At 50.9% G+C, this 19,140-nt stretch overlaps 1 protein-coding gene across 1 annotated transcript in view; it reads left to right on the top strand.

The window, feature by feature from the left end:
• The window catches only part of RGS6 (regulator of G protein signaling 6), a 588,233-nt gene that overhangs the window by 556,214 nt on the left and 12,879 nt on the right, over positions 1–19,140 (top strand). Inside the window, exons 16-17 of the mRNA XM_049612524.1 lie at positions 7,017–7,106; positions 10,901–10,954. Of these exons, the coding sequence (XP_049468481.1) occupies positions 7,017–7,106; positions 10,901–10,954 (144 nt within the window). The remainder of the gene's footprint in view (positions 1–7,016; positions 7,107–10,900; positions 10,955–19,140) is intronic.

The following is a 19,140-nucleotide window of genomic DNA, read 5'->3' as shown; positions in this document are numbered from 1 at the left end:
CTTTGCTCTAGTGGTGGAGGTGGGTGGCTTTGTGTGCCTGTATCACAAGACTGCACCAAGTTTCCTGATATTAATCCTCAATTGGAGGGCATTTCCTGGTAGACTTCCCATGCCAGACCTATTTTAATAAAGAATGCCACAGCACTGCTGGCTCCAGGAGTTACTCATTTTATTCTGTGGGTGGTTTTATTTTAGGAAGATGAACAGCAGAGGGAGGGATACATCTTCCAAAAGAACAAATCCGTTGTTTGTGATCTGGTCATGCTTATTACCACACAGACTAGTAGTTCCTGGAGAGAAGACACCAGAGAACTAAATGCCAAAATTTCGTTGTCGATGCTTCATAGATTTCTTGCACCAAACCCCGTGACTTTGAAGAGGAAAAGGAAAACACTTGTCTAAGTTGATATCCGTGGTATTTGGGTACATGAAAGGCAATACACAAAGATGGCTTCAAAGCTACTCTTATGTAAAGAATAGGAATTGAACCGCATCAAATTACTGCACCTTTTGGTCAAATTGAACATGCTAATACAGATGATTTTCAGGGTAAAGACCAATGAGAATGTACTCTTACATTCTCTTATGATTTGACTGCTGCATTGCATAGAAACAAGCATCCTCTTGTTCTGCTCAGAAGGACAAAGAAACCCAAATGAGGGCTTCTCATTTAAGATCCATATGACTCTAGGATGGTCAGCCAAAGCTGCCTCCGTGAGGACAAGCTACCACCTTTCACGCAAGTGGGTATCCATATTGCCATGTCATTCTTTCTGTTGTCTCTCCTATAACTGTTTAGCAGATACTGATTTAGGACCCACATCAAGACTTTACCACTGTGCAACCCTATCTTCTGTCCTCCTGCAGGACCAGTGTTTAAACAAGTGCTAATTTTCCCTAGGCCTCCTCTAACCATGCCTGGGATCTGAAGGCTTTTGGTTTAGGATATTCAAGAGTCTCTCGAAAGGGATCTGCTCAATGACTTGCTTTGCTACACATTTGCTGCTTATGGCTGCCCAAGGGCTCAGTCAGCCCCCAGAGCTTTGTCAGAACAGGCCCTTCCTTCTGGTGTAGAAGGCAAGTGGTACACAGCCTGTGAGGTAAGAAGCCCAAGCCAGTTGATCTGGGTGACCCAGCTGTTACCATCACTGATGATGGAGGTAGTAAATGGTTCCCAAAGGGTGGTTCACCTACTACTAGGATGGCTCAGCTCAGGACTCAAGAGGAGACCCCTAACGTTTCTGCTGGCCACACACTGAGGGCTTCTTTTGTCCCCCACGCAGCACTGACGCCCTGGAAACCCCAGCTGAAGGATGATGAAAAGCAACATGGTGCCAGGGAAGAGCATGAGCTTGGGGAATCACACAGTTCTGGGTTCAAATCCTAGCTCTGTACTTGGGCCAGTCACTTAACCTTTTAGAGTTTCGGTATCCTTATCTATAACATAGGGCTATTTCAGTCTCAGCACTGATTCAAAGCAAACAATAGCAACTAAATAAAATAATGTAACTGGGCTCTGCCTCACCTTTCCTCCCACCCCAGGAATCTTGCATTCTTTGGTCTCACCCCTGTGTCATCCCTAGCAAGGGCAGTCACAACACGAAAGCCAATTATTATTATTACTTTACATGTGCACAGTTTTTGTAGTGCTCTCACTGCTATTTGGGCATTTAATCATGTGATCGGCAGGGCCGGAGAGGGGCAGAGTCAGGACCTGAATCTTAGTCTTTGGCTTCCACCACTGAACAACATCACATTCTGCCTCGCGGGCTCATTTCCTCTAACAGATTGCAACGGACCCAGCAGTTCCCAAAGTCTAGATGTTGTTCCGGGAAGCCTGGGTGTGAAGGGCAGAGATGAAGCACATGTATCTGCAAAAAGAAAAATAGGGCACTTGAAAATCACAAGAAGGGCTCTTGGCATCTGTGCAATTCTCCAGCTGAGTGGTTTCCCACTCCAGGAGGATGTTCGAAGGCTGGGAAATGAGGCCGTAGCTGGTTTAGGACCCCACAGCAAAGAGGACATGAGGGTGCTCTCAAGTAATTCAGCTGTTCTAGCAGGCCTGGAACCCAAGGCTCCCGGCTTTTGTCTGATTACCTTCCCCAGTGCTTGTGAGGGTCACTGTGCTTTGCCTAAAGTTAAAGGAGATTTCCAAATGAGGACTATCACAGCAAAACATTCTTTGAAGCCGGTGTGGTTTTGAGACAGCTTGCACCGCTCGCTCCTCCCAGCTCCCACGTGTCTTGCACCCTACTGATCCCAGTTGTCTTGCTTCTGCCTTAGCATCCCAGATGAGCAGAGCTCTCCGTCCTGGGGCTGGGCCCAGAAAGGGAAATGAGGGTGGAGTGTCCCATCAAGGTGACATCCCGGTACTATAACCGTCAACCGCTCTGGGGGTGTGATGCCCAAACCCCACAGAGAACTGTGGGTAAGATGTCCAGTATGATTTAGGGCCCTAGAGCATCAGTGGCTCAGCCTATGGAGAACCACCCTCACCCTCCCTGGAGTAGGTGATACCCTTCCCTTGTGTGGGAAGGCAGATGTGGACCCTGGTTGTTCTGCTTGTTCATGGTCCACTCAGCTATCTCTTTTTGAGGAAAGGAAGGGGAAGGAAGAAGGAGGAGGAGGAGGAGGAGGAAAACTAAGGAAGAGAGGAAAGAAATGACGAAGGAGGGAAGGGAAGAAAGGAGAGAGAAAAGATGGGAAGGAGGGAGGATGGGAAGGGAAGATAAGACAAGAAAAGGCAAAGAAGAAATGGGAAGATCAAACTTATTTTTCTCTAGCCCCTGAGGAATTCTGTCAGTGGGGGCTCCCTGGTTCTGCCAGTAGCTCCCTTGCTCTTTGCAGATTCTGGATATACGTTTCCCTTAAGACTGGTTGTCTGCAAAGCAGGGGAAACAAACCAGAACCTCCCATAAATCAGGAGAGGTCACTGCCAAGAGCTTTGTACACTTGCTGTCCCTGGCAGTGATAAACTCATTGCATTTGGGAACTGGCCAAAGACCCTGAGTCCTATCTTAATTCTCATTCCCAGAAAACCTCAGCTCTCCTTTCACCCACCCCCTGTTTACTGTCTTTGTGCTTCTTCAACAAAGCTGGCAAGGAGGAAGGAACAGAGTTCCATAAACTGGGCACATCAAAGGCACCATTTCTTGGCTTGGGGGAGCAGAGGAGTGTGGGGGAGAGTCATGGATCTCTGGACTGTGGGAAATAGAGGCCCAGGCCTGAAGCCTCCATGGGCCCTGCCGGGGACACGGGAGATCTGCACACATCATCAGATTGTCTCTCTCAGACCTGTGCCTTGCATCTGCTGTTGTTACTTTGGTGGTTGTTCCCTCACAGGGTAATTTGAGACTGTCCTACTGATGGCCAAGGGCTAGCGATGGCGTTGACAGATTAAGACCGCCTTATTGAACCCACCCCCAACAGGTCATGTCCTCACTCTCTACCTCTCCCCATACCATCCCCAGCTTGGCTCTGGCTCTGAAGTTGGCATGTGACATGGAGAAGATGAGAGCAGTGTCCACACTGCTCCTCTGACCCACATGGAGCCCCTGGAGAGTAGACCATCCCGGTCAGCCACTCCATCCTGCTTGCCCCTTCTTGCTCTGGTTGACCATCTATGCAGCGGAAAGACCAGATTCACCAACCCTCCATCCCCTCGGAACTGGGAGATACTTTTCTCTCTGTCCACTCACATCTTCCTACCTTGATGAGGACCTGTGGTTGTTTAGATGATGCTTCCCTCTCTCTGGCAGGGTAGGCCACCCATCCCATACGCAACATTCATAGCACCCTGTGCTTATGCTTCTTCTTCGTAGCTTGTAGCTCAAATACACCCCCAGGTCTACAAAGGTGACTTATGGGAGTGGGCCCCACCGCAAGAAGCCAAGCAAAATTCACTAGTGGCTGGACCTGAGACTGCTTTGGGGGGAGTAGTCTATCCCCTTCGCGCATCAATCTTACCTAATAGAATCGAAGCTTCACGACAGCAGGGGCCTCATCTGTCTTGTGCAGGCTGTAACCTCAGTGCCTGACAGAGTGCCTACACCTAGTAGGTTCTCGTTAAACACTTGCTGAATATTTCTGTGACTAAATGTTGGGGAATCCGCTTTATCCTGCTCTTTTTTAATTGACAGATTCCTTCTTTTAACGGACCAGGCTTTTCCATCCCACAGTGAGGTTGGCGGAATTAGCTGGATCGGGGGAGAACTGTGTTGCCAAAGCCAGAAGGGCCAGGCTAGGAGAGATTTCCTTACCTCTCTTGGGGCAGTGAAGGGGGGGTGGGGGTGGGGACTGTTTTGTGAGATATACCTGGGATTTATATTCCTCTGAGAAGTCAGAATAAGAAGCAGGGCCCTGTTACCTTGGAGAGGGGTTTGGAGAGGGCCAAGGCATGAGTGACAGGTCTCTCCTGATGACTCAGGAGCCACCTGGCTCTGTCAGCCGGACAGAAGCGATGCCTGAGACAAGAAGGAGACAGTGAGTCATTTTTACTCTGGATTCACATTTGTACCTAAGATTTAAACGTTAGAACAATTTAAAGAGACTACATATGAAAACAAAGACCAAAGCAGTGCTTTGGCCTCAGCTCTGAGGCCATTAGAGATGACCCAAGATGTTCACACATGGGATTCCTTTGAACTGAGTGTGAGCCCCGCTCCCCTTCCATGCAGAGGGCACAAACTGACGTGACCATAAACCACAATACATATGGAGCCTGCAAACTTGCTGGGTGTTAAACTCAGACAAGCACTTCAGTGACCCTGGAAACAATGTAGATTCCACTAACACGGAACCCATAGAATAAGAGATAAACACATATTGTTCCCACCCTCAAGGAATTTAAACTAGAGCGGGCTGGATTTTTGTCTGAAATTTGCAGGCAGTGAAGCATGTTCTCACTAAGTGTATTAAACGCAACACGTCTGGGTTATCAAAGTCGGTTCAAATCCAAGCCAATGTTGAGTTTTGCTCGGCTCCTTGCAGTGGGCCATCCCATCAGCTGGGTTGCGCCCTGCTGTTGTAAACGTGGGGGCATTCCAGGAGGAATGAAGCAGGTGCCTGAACTGAAGATGAGATGGAAAAGGATCCATATGCGGCCAAGGAGTTTGTTGCTTTCTACTTTCACTTTCTTTTGAAGTGGGAAGGGAGAGGCTCCCAGCAAACCCTTGCCGTTGTCAAAGGTCCCTCTGGGGTGCAATAGAAGCCTAGCCAGGTATCTCTACAATGTGCTCCCCCCACCCCAGCTAAGGGGAGACCTCTCTTCCTCTACCCTCCCCTGGAGGGCAAGTACCCAAGGAAGAGGTCCCTAATGACCAATCCAGCCTCTCAACTGAGCACTGTCTCCTCACTGACCAGCTTTTCATTCCCTCAAGTGCTGGGGTCCTTGTCCAGCTTCACGGGATGAACAGTGAGTGAACATAAGGGAAGATGCGTCCTCTGCCAAGCCAGCCTCTGCCGGCAATCCCACCATCCCTAGTTAAAGCCCGCTGTCCCTCTTAATAGGTCCTCTCTTGCGACAGCCAGGCTCTCCTGCTGAGGCACTTTCCATCACAACTGATAAGTAACGCTTTTTCAATCAACAAACTCCCTCTTTTAAGGAACCAGGCTTTTCCTGCCCTTGTTGAGGACAGATCTGTTAGGAAGGGCCCACAAACTATAGGGATTAGCTGGAAGTCAAGGGTGAAATTCATCACCAAGACCAGAATGCAAATGCCTCGAGGAGCCCAGGAGAAGAGAGAATACTACGCCACAGCATCTGCCCCTCCTGGATAGAAGCCCTAGGCCCGCTGCACTTGCTCACGTGCTCCGTAAATGGTTGCCAAGGGCACCCTTTCAGGATGGGATGGTGACCCTAACATGTACAACTGACCTAATTGCATCATTGCCTATGTTTTTTTTTAATTAAGCCTTTTCTTCATTTTCTTAATGTTTATTTATTTTTGAGAGATAGATAGAGTGTGAGTGGGAGAGGGACAGAGAGGGAGGGAGACACAGAATCCGAAGCAGGCTCCAGGCCCTGAGCTGTCAGCACAGAACCCGTCGTGGGGCTCCAACCCACGAACTGTGAGATCATGACGTGAGCCGAAGTCAGACGCTTAACCGACTGAGCCACCCAGGGGCCCTTTTAATTAAGCTTTTTATTTTGAGATACTGCTAGATTCACATGCAGTCATAAGACATAATACAGAGATGTACCATTTATCCAGCTTCCCGTAATGGTAACATCTGCAAAACTATAGTATGATTTCATAACCATGATATTGACATTGCTACATCCACTGAGTATCAGATTTCCCAATTTTACTTGTACTCATGTGCATCTGCGTGTGTGTGTGTGTGTGTGTGTGTGTGTTTAGTTCTGTACAGCTCCATCACGTGTGTAGGACAGAGAGGCATTTCATCACTGCAAGAATCTTTCATTTTGTCTTTTTTTATGTTTTTTTAATTTTATTTTAATTTTTTTTATAATTTATTGTCAAATCGGTTTCCATACAACACTAACCTCCCCTCCCATCCCCCTCCCATCCTTAACCCCTGGCAAGCACTCATCTGTTGTCTGTTTCTATAATTTGTCATTTCAAGAATGTTATATAAATGGAATTGTACAGTATGTAACCTTCTGGGGATTCCCTTGAGATTTCGCTCATCATAATTCCCTTGAGATTCATCCAAGTGGCTGGGTGTATCAGTACTCGGTCCTTCTCATTGCTGTGCCTGTGGTTTTAATCATTAAGCAATATTGCATCTCAACATGGCACCAAGGCCAAATTACAAAGACTTTGGGACATGACCCTTGAGGATGTTTCATGCTAAGAGAGAAAATACATTTTGTTTGGTGTTTCTGGGTGGGGCAAAACAAAACAAACATTGCAAGTGTTTCTAGATACACGGAAGCATGCCTGTGTGTTTCTTTCCTAAACCAGTGGCCAGTTGGGTTGTGATTCCCCTTAGCCAGTTGGGTTGTGGCTGATAGTTCTTTCTTGCATCTTCCCACTTCTTCCCCCTCCCAGGAACACATCTACAAGTTGATGAAGAGTGACAGCTATGCCCGCTTCCTCCGGTCAAATGCCTACCAGGACTTGCTGCTGGCCAAGAAGAAGGTATCATTGGGAAGGGCAGGCCCGCCTTTCTTAGCACTGTTGACCCTTGCCTGCTGCTTGCTGCTGGCGTGAAATGAGATTATCATCCCTTGGGTTTTATTTATTTTCTCTTTTCTTCTTTCCCTTCTCTATCTGCTCCCTCTCTAAGGGAAGACAGAACTGTCACCACCCCAGCACCCCCACCCCCAGCCGCCACCAAGGTCCACAGTGTGGCTTCCTGTCTCCATGTTCCCATTACCTTGGTCTGCAAGTGTTCTGCCCACAGCAGGGAGCGTAACCAAATACTGAGTCCACAGTGGCTTGGCACAAGGATTCAGGGCTAGCAGTGACCCCAACGAGTCCCTCAGGAAACCAGAAAGAGACCCTCACTACAAAATCCAACCCCCTCACTACAGATTTTATCTCCCTGACCAACTCAGGGATGAAGATGAGGCAAGGATCGGGGCAGAACATCTGGGTAGAAAATCTTACACGTGCCGAGCCCCTCCTCCAGTTCCCAGTCTGGTCCCGGAAGTCATTCCTGGGATCATTCCCTCCCTGATACCCCTTTCCCCTCCCTCCCCGACCCCACAGCGTTTGCCTTTTCTTTTAGCCATAAAGTAGGTGCACCCCAGCTTCTTATTCCTCCTCCCCTTGGAATCAAGTCATGTTCCCTGCAGACCTTGACGTCTGGAGTTGGGGGCGGGGGGGTGCCCGGGGACCCTCGGCACGTCAGTGGCGAGGGGCAACTGAAGCAGGAGGAACTCAGCTGGATTTGGGGAAGGAGGGAAGGGAGAGCAGGGAGGGGCATGGGGTCTGGGAAAGGGGAGGCAGGAGAGATGATGGCCCAGGATTCCAGTATCCCTGCGAACCCTCTACACTTTGCCACCTGTGCTCTGAGACCCACATGTGGTTAAGTGTGGCTCTCCTTGCACTCAAATCCACACTTTCGTGCCACGCTAGCTATGTGCACCCCTCTTCTCCCCTCCCAGCCAGCCAGCCCCAGTCCCTAAGCATGTGGTTGTCCACCGCCACACTGTCTGTCAGGCCGCGTCCCCCCAGCCACGCAGCCCTTCTTTCTGTGTACTGTCGACCTCATGTGCCAGGATCCTGTCTGCGTATCTGGTCAGTACCATTTAACTCCAGAGTCTAGAAGAGCATTTATATCCTGCTATCCTGCTGTTAGATAGCCCTGAGAAAATCCCTGATAGTCTGAGAAGGGAAAGAGGACTTCTGGAAAGCTCAGGTTGTCAGAAACCCAGCTTTATTGGTTGCCTGCACCCTGTCCATCAAATGTCACTACTGTGATGGAAAATGGAAAGCCTGGCCTCTTGCCAGCTCCCTTACAGGAGGATGTAGGTAGAGGGGGCTCTGATGGAGGGGAACATCAGATGCCCATTTTTTTCAAGAAAGGTTATGGATACTTCTGGTATCTCCAGCCCAGATCTCATGGGAGATGGTCGAAGCAAACGTTCCCCTTTCTCGTGGCTCCAGACCCTGAACTGATCACAGTCTGGAGAAATTCTGAGGCTCTAGCAGTCCGGCCCCTCCGAGCCCGTCTACATACCCAGGAGAAGCCAGGAGCCACTCAGTCTCCTTGTGGCTTTGAACTCAAGGGGAGAGCACACCCCGGGCTCAGGGAGTGGAGCTGATACTCCTGTGCCTGCAAGTCCTCCCGATCCCGGAGGAGGTCACGTGAGGGAGGAACCCACAGCTTTCCTGTGAAACATTACGCATGAAACTCACTAGAATTACCCTCCCAGCCCCCAGATTATAGGACGTTCTTCGGCAGAAAAGCTCTTACCGATGCCAACACCCTTTCAATATCCAGGGGTCAGTTGTTGCCAAAAACAGTGACAAAACCTACTTTTTTTTCCCATTTCTCCCTGAGAGTCTCCAGGTGTGGACTGGATTTGTAACTCAGCATTTTCAGGTAGGCCTAGAGTGCCTTGATTTCAGAGATGGGCTTTCCATGTGACATAAATGTCCAGATCATGAAGGTACGTGAGAGTCACAAGCTCCAGCTACGAGAGGGGACGTGGACGGGCCTCGCTTTTTCTGCTTTTCCATCTCGTGATGGAGTCTGGAGCCACAGCCTCCTGAGCCTTCATCCCTAGTTCACCCTCTGTCCTAATGATGTCAAAGATAAGGTTAGTCACTCTGGCAAACCAGGTTCTCAAGGGGCAGGTGAGCTGGGTTTTGAGGGCTCCTCCGGGACAATTAAGCACCCATGATGATTTTCCAGGGTAGCTCGGAGGGCTCATGCAAGGCAGGAACCCAAGTGAGTCAGGCTGACGGCGACCCTCTGTAAACACCAGCCCAGTAGCCAGAGGTCAGGAGTGGTAGGCACACCGTGCTAGCTGCAGGGCTCAGGAGCAGCCTGACCCAAGCCAAGTGTGTGCCACCTCGGGCCGCCCACCGATTGAAGCTGAGTCCTGCTGTCCCCAGAGCCGAGACTTGGTATGGTACCCTTTGGCTCCTTGTGTAAGGAGAAAGACCAGCCTGGCTCTACCGTGGGGTGTCGTGTGTGTGTGTGTGTGTGTGTGTGTGTGTGTGTTGTGTTTTCCTTCTGCAACATCCTGTCTTCCGGCAGCCAGCTGAGGGGACGGGGCCATGACTGCCAAAGAAGCCCTCTGACCTTGTCCACACAGACAGGCGGCTGCCCTTTGCCTGCCCCTCTGCTTTTGGCACACTGGAGACCCACAGACACCCAGCTGCTTGTGCAGCTCTCCAGTTTCCATTATTTGCTCTGTGTGTGTGTGTGTGTGTGTGTGTCCATGTGAGTGATTGTACTCTCCAGATTTCCCAGCCTCGGGCTCAGGACCCTGGAACAGGGCTCTGGGATAAACTAGCAAAGATTCGGGATGTAATTCTCTCCCAAAACCTCTCAGAAAAGCTAGAAACTTAGGGAGAGGGTCAGGTGCCCACCAAAGCCTCCTCTCCTTCTGTGGTAGTGAGTGACTAGGCTTGGGGGAGCATTCACGGGCTTTGTCTCTTCTGGTCCATGTCACGGGCTCCTTAGCTAAGAGTTCTCCACAGCGGTCCTTGAGCCTCCTGTAGCCTGCCCTGTGTAAAACTTAGAAGGGGTCACCTGCCTGCATACCGAGAGAGCATTTACTGTCCAAAACACTCCTTCTGAGGCCCAAGGCCCTTTGCCGAATAAAAGGGCATGCGTAGACACTCCTTGCTCTAAGAACACAGAATGAAAGTCAACAGGTGGCCACTAGGCAGTCACCAAAGTTAGCAAACTCTCTGGCTGCATCTGGGTGGGAAAATCCCAGAATCCCAACCCAGACTGTAGATGCAATTGACGACCTCACCTTGCCCATGGCCACTTCCTGATGTCTCATCAGCATCCCCGACAGACCACCCGGCCCTCAGAGCTAGTCTGTTCTGGGTCCCCACTTGGGGCCCTAGATGTCTGCCTGCAGGTTAAAGGACACACACCAGGGGCTCCTGCCCATGAGCACAGCCAGTGGAGCAGGCCGCTCCAAACTGCTGACCGTGGCCCCGTGCAAAGGCACAGGCGCTCCCACTCCGAGCCCTGCAGCGCGACAGATGGCCCCTAGAGAAGCAAACACCCCTCTCTCCTAACTGCTCCAAGAGGCAGCACCATTTCCGGCAGGCTTGTTTTCTGTCTCTCCCACTGACTCACCTACAGCGCTGGCCGCTTCTCTTTTCCCATTTTTTCGCCCTGTTTTGCTGTTGTTTTTGCTCATTAGCTGCCGCTGCTGCTATTTGGAAACCACGTGTAAGCTGAAGATTTTTTTTTTCTGTATTTTTCTCCCTACCTTTTTTTTTTTTTTCCCCTAAAGCCAGAAAGTGAGCAAGGTCGTAGAACCTCCTTAGAAAAGTTCACTCGCAGTGTGGTAAGTTCAGCTGGTTTTCTTCCCTCAACGTTTCTTCTGGGTTTTTTTTTTTTTTATTTTGTTTCTTCGGTTGTTATTGTTGTTGTCGTCGTCGTCGTCGTCGTTTCCTTCGAGGCGGGAGGGAGTCCAGCGCTTTCCCCACTCAATACACCCCTTTTCTTTTGCGAGCATCTGCAGCTTCTCTTCTAGGGATGGGTTTGCAAGAGACCAAGCGGCTCCCTCTGCAGAAGGTGCACACACAACCGCCCTGCCTCGGGCCTTGCATTCGATATTCCGCTCAGGGCTTTGGGGAGGAGGGACCGTGCTGCCCTTGGGGCCGCTCGGCCTGTGCATCTTCTGCAGCAGCCCAGGGAGAAGGCCATTGAACTGTACCATGAACTAAATTGGCTCAGAGCCATAGCTCACCTGAAAAAAAAAAAATTTCCAAATTTCCCTCTGTGAATGAACTCTGGCAATCACGCAGGTGCAGGTCGCGAGCTAATGTTGCTGTGTGGCAGCTTTTGCGTGTGCAGAAGGTGGCCGTGCTGCATGGGTTCTGGCGATGCAGTCTAGCTGGCGTGTGTATTAGTGGCCTCTGCATGAGTTCCGACATCCCTTACAGCCCCTGTCAGCCTCATCCGCGTAGCGTAACAGGGAGAGGAGGGCAGTAGCCACCGAGGGGTGGAGGAAAAAACAAGTCCTCCCAGGAGCAAGGCCTTGTCCTGATTCTGATAGAGGGAGTACAGGTGGGCTACAGGTTCACTCTTCTTGTAGGGAAGTGGCCTATTTCCCATGCACATCGAGATTCGAGGGTTATAGAGTGCAAGAGTGGCATATAGGAAACCCCATGGTAACAGGCGACAGTGCTGAACGAGTAGGTCTTCCCCATGGTGCATAGTGGAGGTTCTGTACTGTGGTCTGTAGAACAGCACAGACCCATCTCTCCTTTTCATGCCATTCTCTCCAAGATTCGAGTGTAGAGCTTACTGTACAGGAAGGACTCGTTCTCACGCATTCACTCGCTCATCAGAATGAGCTGCTGAGTTCATGGGGCCCAGCCTGCATTGTTAACATCAAGCCAGTGGGAACCAAAATGGCAGCCAGGGAACAGGAAGGCCATGCATGGAACTGGCCACACTTCCCTTCCCAAAGGACAGAAACCCACTGATGCTGATTTGCCCTTTCCCCCACTCCCCTTTCTCTGTTGAGGAGGAGAGTCCTTGTAAACCTAACTATCGTGTGATTAGTATCTTTATTTCATCTTTTTAACATAAATTGTAAGAATTCTGGGCTGAAAGCAACCTCATCAACTACCTGTCACAGCCAGATGCATTTTAACGGAATTTAAACATTATTTTGAATTTGCTAGATGTGATCATCACAATAAGTGTAGTAGGTGGCAATTAAAATATGGGTGCTCATCCCTTCTTTGGTCTTCTCTATGGGCTTTCCTCATGAGAAATCAGAACTTGCAGAATGCAAGGCCTACTGGTCCCCTGTGTGTCTTTGCGGCTGCTTTGCCACGGCTATGTGGCTTCACACACTAACAAGCTGCCACAGGCTGCCAGAGACAAAGCCTTCTGGAGCTTCTCCACCCCTGAGGCCCTGCGGAGAGTGGTGGGAACCTGTCCCTCCCTATTGGTTTTGAGGACTGCATGCTGTGTGTAGACGATGTTTAAGAACTTTGTTGAAGAACCCAGAGTATACCGTGAGGCAAGCTGGACCACTAGATGCAAACGCAAGGCAACAGAACTCTCAGAGCCCCCTGGAAGCCCTTCAGGTTGACCTTGTAGGCCGAGGGTGGGAGAGAGGAAGGCTGGTACCCAGACAAGATGTTCAAACATCTCCAGGCTGCTTTTTATGAGACGTGGGTATCAGGAAAGGCCTGAATGATCTCAGTGAAACTCTGTGAAGAGCTTTTAATGATGCCTCTTCAACCCAGAAGTAGTGTTGGGTCAGTGGTCCTCCAAAGTCTGTTAACAAAGTATGTGGAATGAGAAAGCACCAGACATCTTCCCAGCGTCTCAAGTGTGCAGGGATGTTTTCAAGGCTGGCTGAAGGAGAAAAAAAATCTTCCAAGCTCCTGAGATTTTTCGCATCTATATAATAGAAGGGCCAAACTTCAAACAAAAAGTTTCTAGATTCCCTTTCATGAAGACTCTAATGGGTGGTGCATTCCAATCTCTTGGTTCCAGTGGCGGAAATGGATTTGCATGGATGCATCCGTGTTCCCTGTACTCCTGCGACAACACCACACACCCACAAGATATGGCTGTGTTGGAGGAAATGGCCTATGGCTGTAGAATAGTGGCAACCCTCAGAGTACGTGAGGCTGGAACCCAAGAACTTGGTCTGAACAGCCCAGTGTTCCAATCAAATGGAATTAACCAACCAACCAATATGCCTTGCAATCTGATAGCCATTTTTCTGGATATAATATACATAAAATGCTAGATTTCTCTAAAAGAAGGTCTATATGAATATGTCATCTGCTGTATACTGCAAACTATAAAACTCGTTGAAAGATAGTTCAATAGAATTCCCACGGTGCTGGGAAATATGTATAAAAAGGCCCTCTGTGTCATGGGATTAATATGAAACATGAAGGAGTAAAGGTAGGCAGTTCATGGACCAAGAATATGAGGCCACCTGCCATTTAGGACTAATTGGTGGCAAGCAACGTTAATCCAGGTGGTTGGATAGTTCAGTCAGATAGTCTCCCATCATCAATTTCCTTTCTTTTCTTGGTAAAAGAAGCTTTGGAGAAAGCAGATTGTTCCTTCCAAGTCTTAAGATGTATTATGACGTGGAGGGATTATCTGTTAAAGGCCAGACACAGCCCCTTTTCCAGGAGATCCTGGGGAGTAGTTTAAAGTGGTTCATGGAAGCTGCTGGGGCCATACTAGTTTGGGTGCAGATACCTTGCAATCCCCAATAGAGGCAGTGCTGTGGGAGTTTCTCCTTCCAATGGAAATTCACTCGGAGTCACCCAGAACTTGAATATACAAAGCCAATGTCTGGGGATATGCTGTGCTGAGCATCACGTAGTTGGGTTCACTGGAGCCGCAGAGCCTTCACGAAGCTCTGCTTATTTGACAGACGGGAAAGACCCGGGTTCAAGACCAAACATAGCTGAAAGTCTATGGCATGGTGCAACTAGCCCATGTTATACCTTCATTCAAAACAGAAAACAGGACTCCTCTGATGGGCCCAAGCCCCACAGATGCCCAGCTGGACAAGCACAGTGCAGGCTGGAGTTCAGCCCCTACTCGACCTTCAGCTGCCCTTGTGTAGTGAATGACCCACACCGCTGTACATGGTGGGTCTGATCCGAGGAGCCCCAGCTGGAGAACTATAACACATAGCCGCCTCACAAGGGGGCGTCCCACACACGGATTCAGAGCCTGTCTCCCCTAGTCCTACTTACTGAGAAGCTCCCTTTCACAACGGCTGTAAAATATGCAGCAGGAAGGATCTGGCATCATCGTGGGCCGTCTCTCCATCACCTTCCCTCTCCTCACAGTCCTTGGCGGGAGCCCCGGTGTTGCCGACTGGTGGAGCAGGGGCTTCTCTGTGGAGAGAGATGCCAGTGCCCGGCCTCCTGCCATTCTCCGCCGTCCTCCTGGTTTTGCTGTTGACAGACGACATGGAGGGTGGGAGGGTGGCCAGAGCCGAAAGTCCCGCTGTCCCCTTGCTCTCTCTTAGGCTCGCTCATCCCCTCAGGCCCTACCGCTAGGCTGACTCTGACACACAGGCCCCGGGATGCATAGGAGGAGGGTGTGAAGATGCAAACGCCTTCGGCCAAAGGCTCAGCAGCAGCAATCTGATTGTCCCTCTCTGGGTGGTGGCCGAAGCCACCTGGCGAGCACTCCAGCCTGGGGAGGGGAAGCTAGAGAAGGTCCTCTTCTTTCGTACCGTCCCATGGAAGAGGCCACAGGGGGGTGATGCACTCGAGGCAGGGGAAATGGCAGCCCGAGTGACACTGGCATCAGCCTCCCTTGAGGCTTTCACCTAAGGCGCAGCTCCCTCGGCTGTAGCCTCAGGCTCCAAAGCTGGGAAATGGGGTTGCAGGTGCCCGAGCAAGCACTGGAGGCCACAGAGGAGAGAGGAGTTGAGGACCAGGGGTCCACCCGCCTGAGACAACATGGCCGTGGAGCTTTGTCAAGGTGCTCCTTGGAGTTGAAGCCACAGGCCCCGCAGCTGAGGGAGACTGGCATCTCCAAACAGGCGTTTCCCTCCCGCCTGCCTGCCAAGGAATGCAGCCGGAAAGTCAGAGACCCGGAAGCCCTGGGAGCCAGCTGTCACCCGCCCTCCCCCTCCCCTCCCTCCCTCCCTCTGCCTTTCCTCCCTCCCTGGCCAAAAGAAAAGCTAATGAGAGGGGAAAAGTCAGCAGCCCACCTCCGCTCCTTCACAGGCAGCTCTGCAGGAAGAACCCCCACCCAGCTCCAGGCCCGATCAGGAAGTGGAAGGCTGAGGCTCCTGGCAGGCGAGGCAGCCGGCAGACAACCAGGGTGCTCCAGGAACAGAGCGGGGTCAGCTCCCTCCCCAGGAGGCTGTTCCCCCCACCCAATGCCTCTGCAGTGTATCATGGGAAACAGCCTCCCACTCTGGTGGAATGAGTTCTCAAGTACCTAGATTCAGCAGAGCCCCTCGAAGGGCTTCGACCTTAGTCAAAAAAAAAAAAAAAAAAACCCCTTTTGGGCTTCCAGCAAAGGACTACCAGTTAAAAATCATTACATGGGGTTGGTTTGGATTGCAAACAGTCCTTGGGCCCCTTTGGGACCACTGGGTCAGACTGTTGCGCTCGCCTCTCCCACGCCAGTGCCCTGAGGCCCAGCTGTAGTGAAACCGCAGCCCACCTAGACGTGGAGGGGGACTTGCATAGTGGCATTTGGGAAGGAAAGCCTAAAAACCTGCCCCTCTTGAGCAGTGAGGACTTCCGGGACCGGGTGGAACTCGTCAGCAAGCCCCCATGCAGCGGCCCCTGCTCCTAGCTTCAGCATGCTAGCTGTGCAGCCTCAGGGAAGTGGTCAGCCCTCTCTGAGCCCTGGTTTCCTCCTACGTACAATAGCTTGGACTAAATAATCTCTACAGCCTGCTCCAGCTGGGAGTGCCCATAGGTCTGTGCTTCTTCCTAGGCTAGGATTCCTGAATTGTGCTCATCATCTCTCAGAATGAGCAAAGAGTCACCTTCCTGCTTGGAAAGTGGCTGCGAGCCTTGGAGACCGGGACAGAAACCATGGAGAGCATGGAGTTGGATCTGGACTTAAAAGCCCTGGGCAAGGATGTGAGGATAAGGCACTAGCAGAACTAAGTGTGCCACCGGCTATCTAAGTCATAGGCCTGCTCCAGTCCCCAGGGCTCACTCACACAGTGTGACCCCTGGAGAGCAGGAAGGGAGGGGTCACCAGAAATAGGGTGGGCAACACATGCGGGTCACCCCTGCCAGCTCTGGAGTCCCTGCCCTTCTGGAAGGATGCCCAGCTGGGTGTGTGCGGGAGGTGGGGGGTGAGGTCAGCCGGGCAGGGGGTGTGCTCCCATGTGGGTGCTGCGACATCACCCCATGCACTGTGGGGCATGGGAAAGAAGGCAGTGTGGGCATCCGGGGACCTCAGCGTCATCCTGCTGCTCTCTGTCCTCTCTTAGAGGTGACCAAAAGGAGGTTCTGAGAGTCCAGGCTATACTGGTTATAGGCAGTGGTCATTAAGCCTCCTCCGCCCCTCTCTCCGTCCTGGCTCCAAGTAAAGCTTCAGAAAGCGTATTTATTATTACAGTATTGTAGCTTGACATGCAAATATCAAAGTCCGTTAGAAACTGTAAGACAACAACCGAATCAGCTTGGCTGCCGGGGTGCAGAAAAGGAAAAGGGCTAGAGGTGACTCCCCGTGGCAGGAGATGGGCTCGGGTCTTCTGAGACTCCGGGGAAGTTAAGATTTTTATTCACCAAAAAGAGTCAGACATTGTCAGTTTGGAGAAACTGAGCCCTACACCCTGCCACTCCCTCGGAAGGAGGAACCCCCAGCTGTTGCAGCTGATGGTTCCACCTGTCAGCCCAAAGCAGCCCAAAACCCCTCCCCCACAGAGTGTCCCCTCGGAGAGAAAACCCAGCCGTGACTCAGCCTCCCCACGCATGGGGCACGTGCTCTGCAAAGCTTCTCCCGCCTCCTCTCGCCAGCCCTCCCTCCCCACCACCCAGGCCCTCTTTTGCCTTCTCCAGACCCCAGTGCGCCGAGCAGTCAAGTGAAAATCAAACTCCTCTGAGGCAGAAAGGCACAGCTGTGTGTTTACAGCCACTGATTCAGATCCAAATCGCATACCCTGCCAGTCTCCCGCAAGGCAGGCTGGGGGCAAACTGTGTCTGCGTGTGCCAGGCGGGAATCTATTTCGGGAAGTGACCTGCAGCCCTTTGCCATAGCAGAGCCTTCCTCTCAACCCCCACTCAGGAAAGACGTCCTTCTAGAAGGAGCTCTCACTTTAAAAGTAGCTGATGCGGTTGTGGGATTTCAGCCTGTTCCTTGTCACTTACACAGTCAGACTTTTGGCACCTGCCCCCCCGGCAGCCACATGGGAACAGCCGTGGGCTCCCATCTGTCCAGTGAGAAGGCAGGGGGTGAAGGCGACCACAGTGGGATGATCAGTGGGGAGGGAAGACCACTCAGCGGGACAGGACACCCACTTCTTCAAAGGGTGGAATCCACCTCTGTCCTGCCAGGGGGCCAAGGCGGGCAAAGAGAGAAACCCCCAGGTGTTGGGCTTTGGAATAGCAGGAACCTAGAGAGGGGACAAAGCTGTCAAGGTCAGGGAGAAGAGACCCAAGGGTGTCTGTGTCCAGGCTGGAACAGTAGACGTCAGAGAGCTCTAGGTCTAAGGACCTTGAAGGCAAAGAAGTAAGACCGCCACAGCGTTCCCCCAAAATGAGCTCCTCTGTCTCCCCTTTTGTACAGCAAGTGGCAAGTGAGTACCCTTGGTTCAAGTCAAGTTTGGGAATCTCAGCATTGCGGAAGGAGGGCAAGATAGAAACCCTAGGAGCACAGGGTGCGGGATGTAAAACTTTACACAGGAACACTCTGTGAAATGTTGCTATGAAGCAGAAAGCTAAATGGGACACCGCATGGGGGGCTGAGGAGGGCTCAGAGCAGGGGAATTTTCACTTTGGCCATGGCACCTGAAGGCCAGTGAGAGAAGGAGCCTTCGGTGGCTCCCCCACAGACGGGAAGGCGAGGCAGGGTTGGGAGTGTGTGACCACCCCAGCAGCGGCAGGACCCAGCTGGTAGTGATCCGTGCACTCTTCCTAATCACGGCCAAATCCCTTCGACCTGAGCACCACAGCCCCCCAACAGAAATGGTTCTCACTGGCGTAATATTCAGCAGGAACTTTCCACATTGCCCTTGTCAGCCGGGCTGGTTGCGGAAGGATGATTATCGTAACTACACCCCCTGCTCCGGAGAGTATCTATTCGTGACCTGCTGGTAATGCAGTAAGGTTGAAAACAATATCCATTCCTGCCCTTCCCCCCCTCCACCTGCACTCTCTCTGTGTTTGCCCATAATTAGGTAAAGCAAGTACATTCGTGGCATTTTAATGGCTGGTAAGAGGGTGAGTTCTATAGATCTGTGTCAACCGGAAAGGCAGTTTCTGGTTGTAGGCCACATGGCCCTGCCCTATCAACATCCTTTTTGATGACTCAGATGAAGAGAAAAACATGTCAGTCATGTTCAGAGATCCCAGCCTACGAGGTGTTGTTCGTTTGGTAGGTAATGGAATTACCTTCAAAAAGTATCTCCTTCAGGTGGGATGATGGGTCAAAAACAATTGAACCAGATAAAATTTAGGTTAAAAATCATTCTGTCTCATAACTACAGAATGACATTTGTAGACTTTGCTGTAATTCAAGTTAAAAAAAAAAAAATCTGGGGTTGTAGTTAGCTATAAGCTTAATATAAGCAAAAGCAAGACCCGATTGCCTTTTTTAAGAGAAAAGCTACTTTAGGCTGTAATAACAAAAGTGAAAGGACTAAAAAAAGTGTCTCACTGATTTTCATGTTGCTCTAGACTGTATTGAGTCTTGGTTCTAAGCCCCCACATTTTATCAGGAACTTGAACAATCTTGAGAAAATTCGGTAGAGAATAACTGGGGAAGGTATGTCAGGTAGGATAAAGAGGTCTAGTCCCTCAGGAGGCTAGATAACCATCGCGAGATGTATTT

Source organism: Panthera uncia, assembly GCF_023721935.1.
Source record: "Panthera uncia isolate 11264 chromosome B3 unlocalized genomic scaffold, Puncia_PCG_1.0 HiC_scaffold_1, whole genome shotgun sequence".
Classification (NCBI taxonomy): domain Eukaryota; kingdom Metazoa; phylum Chordata; class Mammalia; order Carnivora; family Felidae; genus Panthera; species Panthera uncia.
Note: the sequence above shows the minus strand (reverse complement) of the source record. Positions and strands in the feature narration are given on the sequence as shown.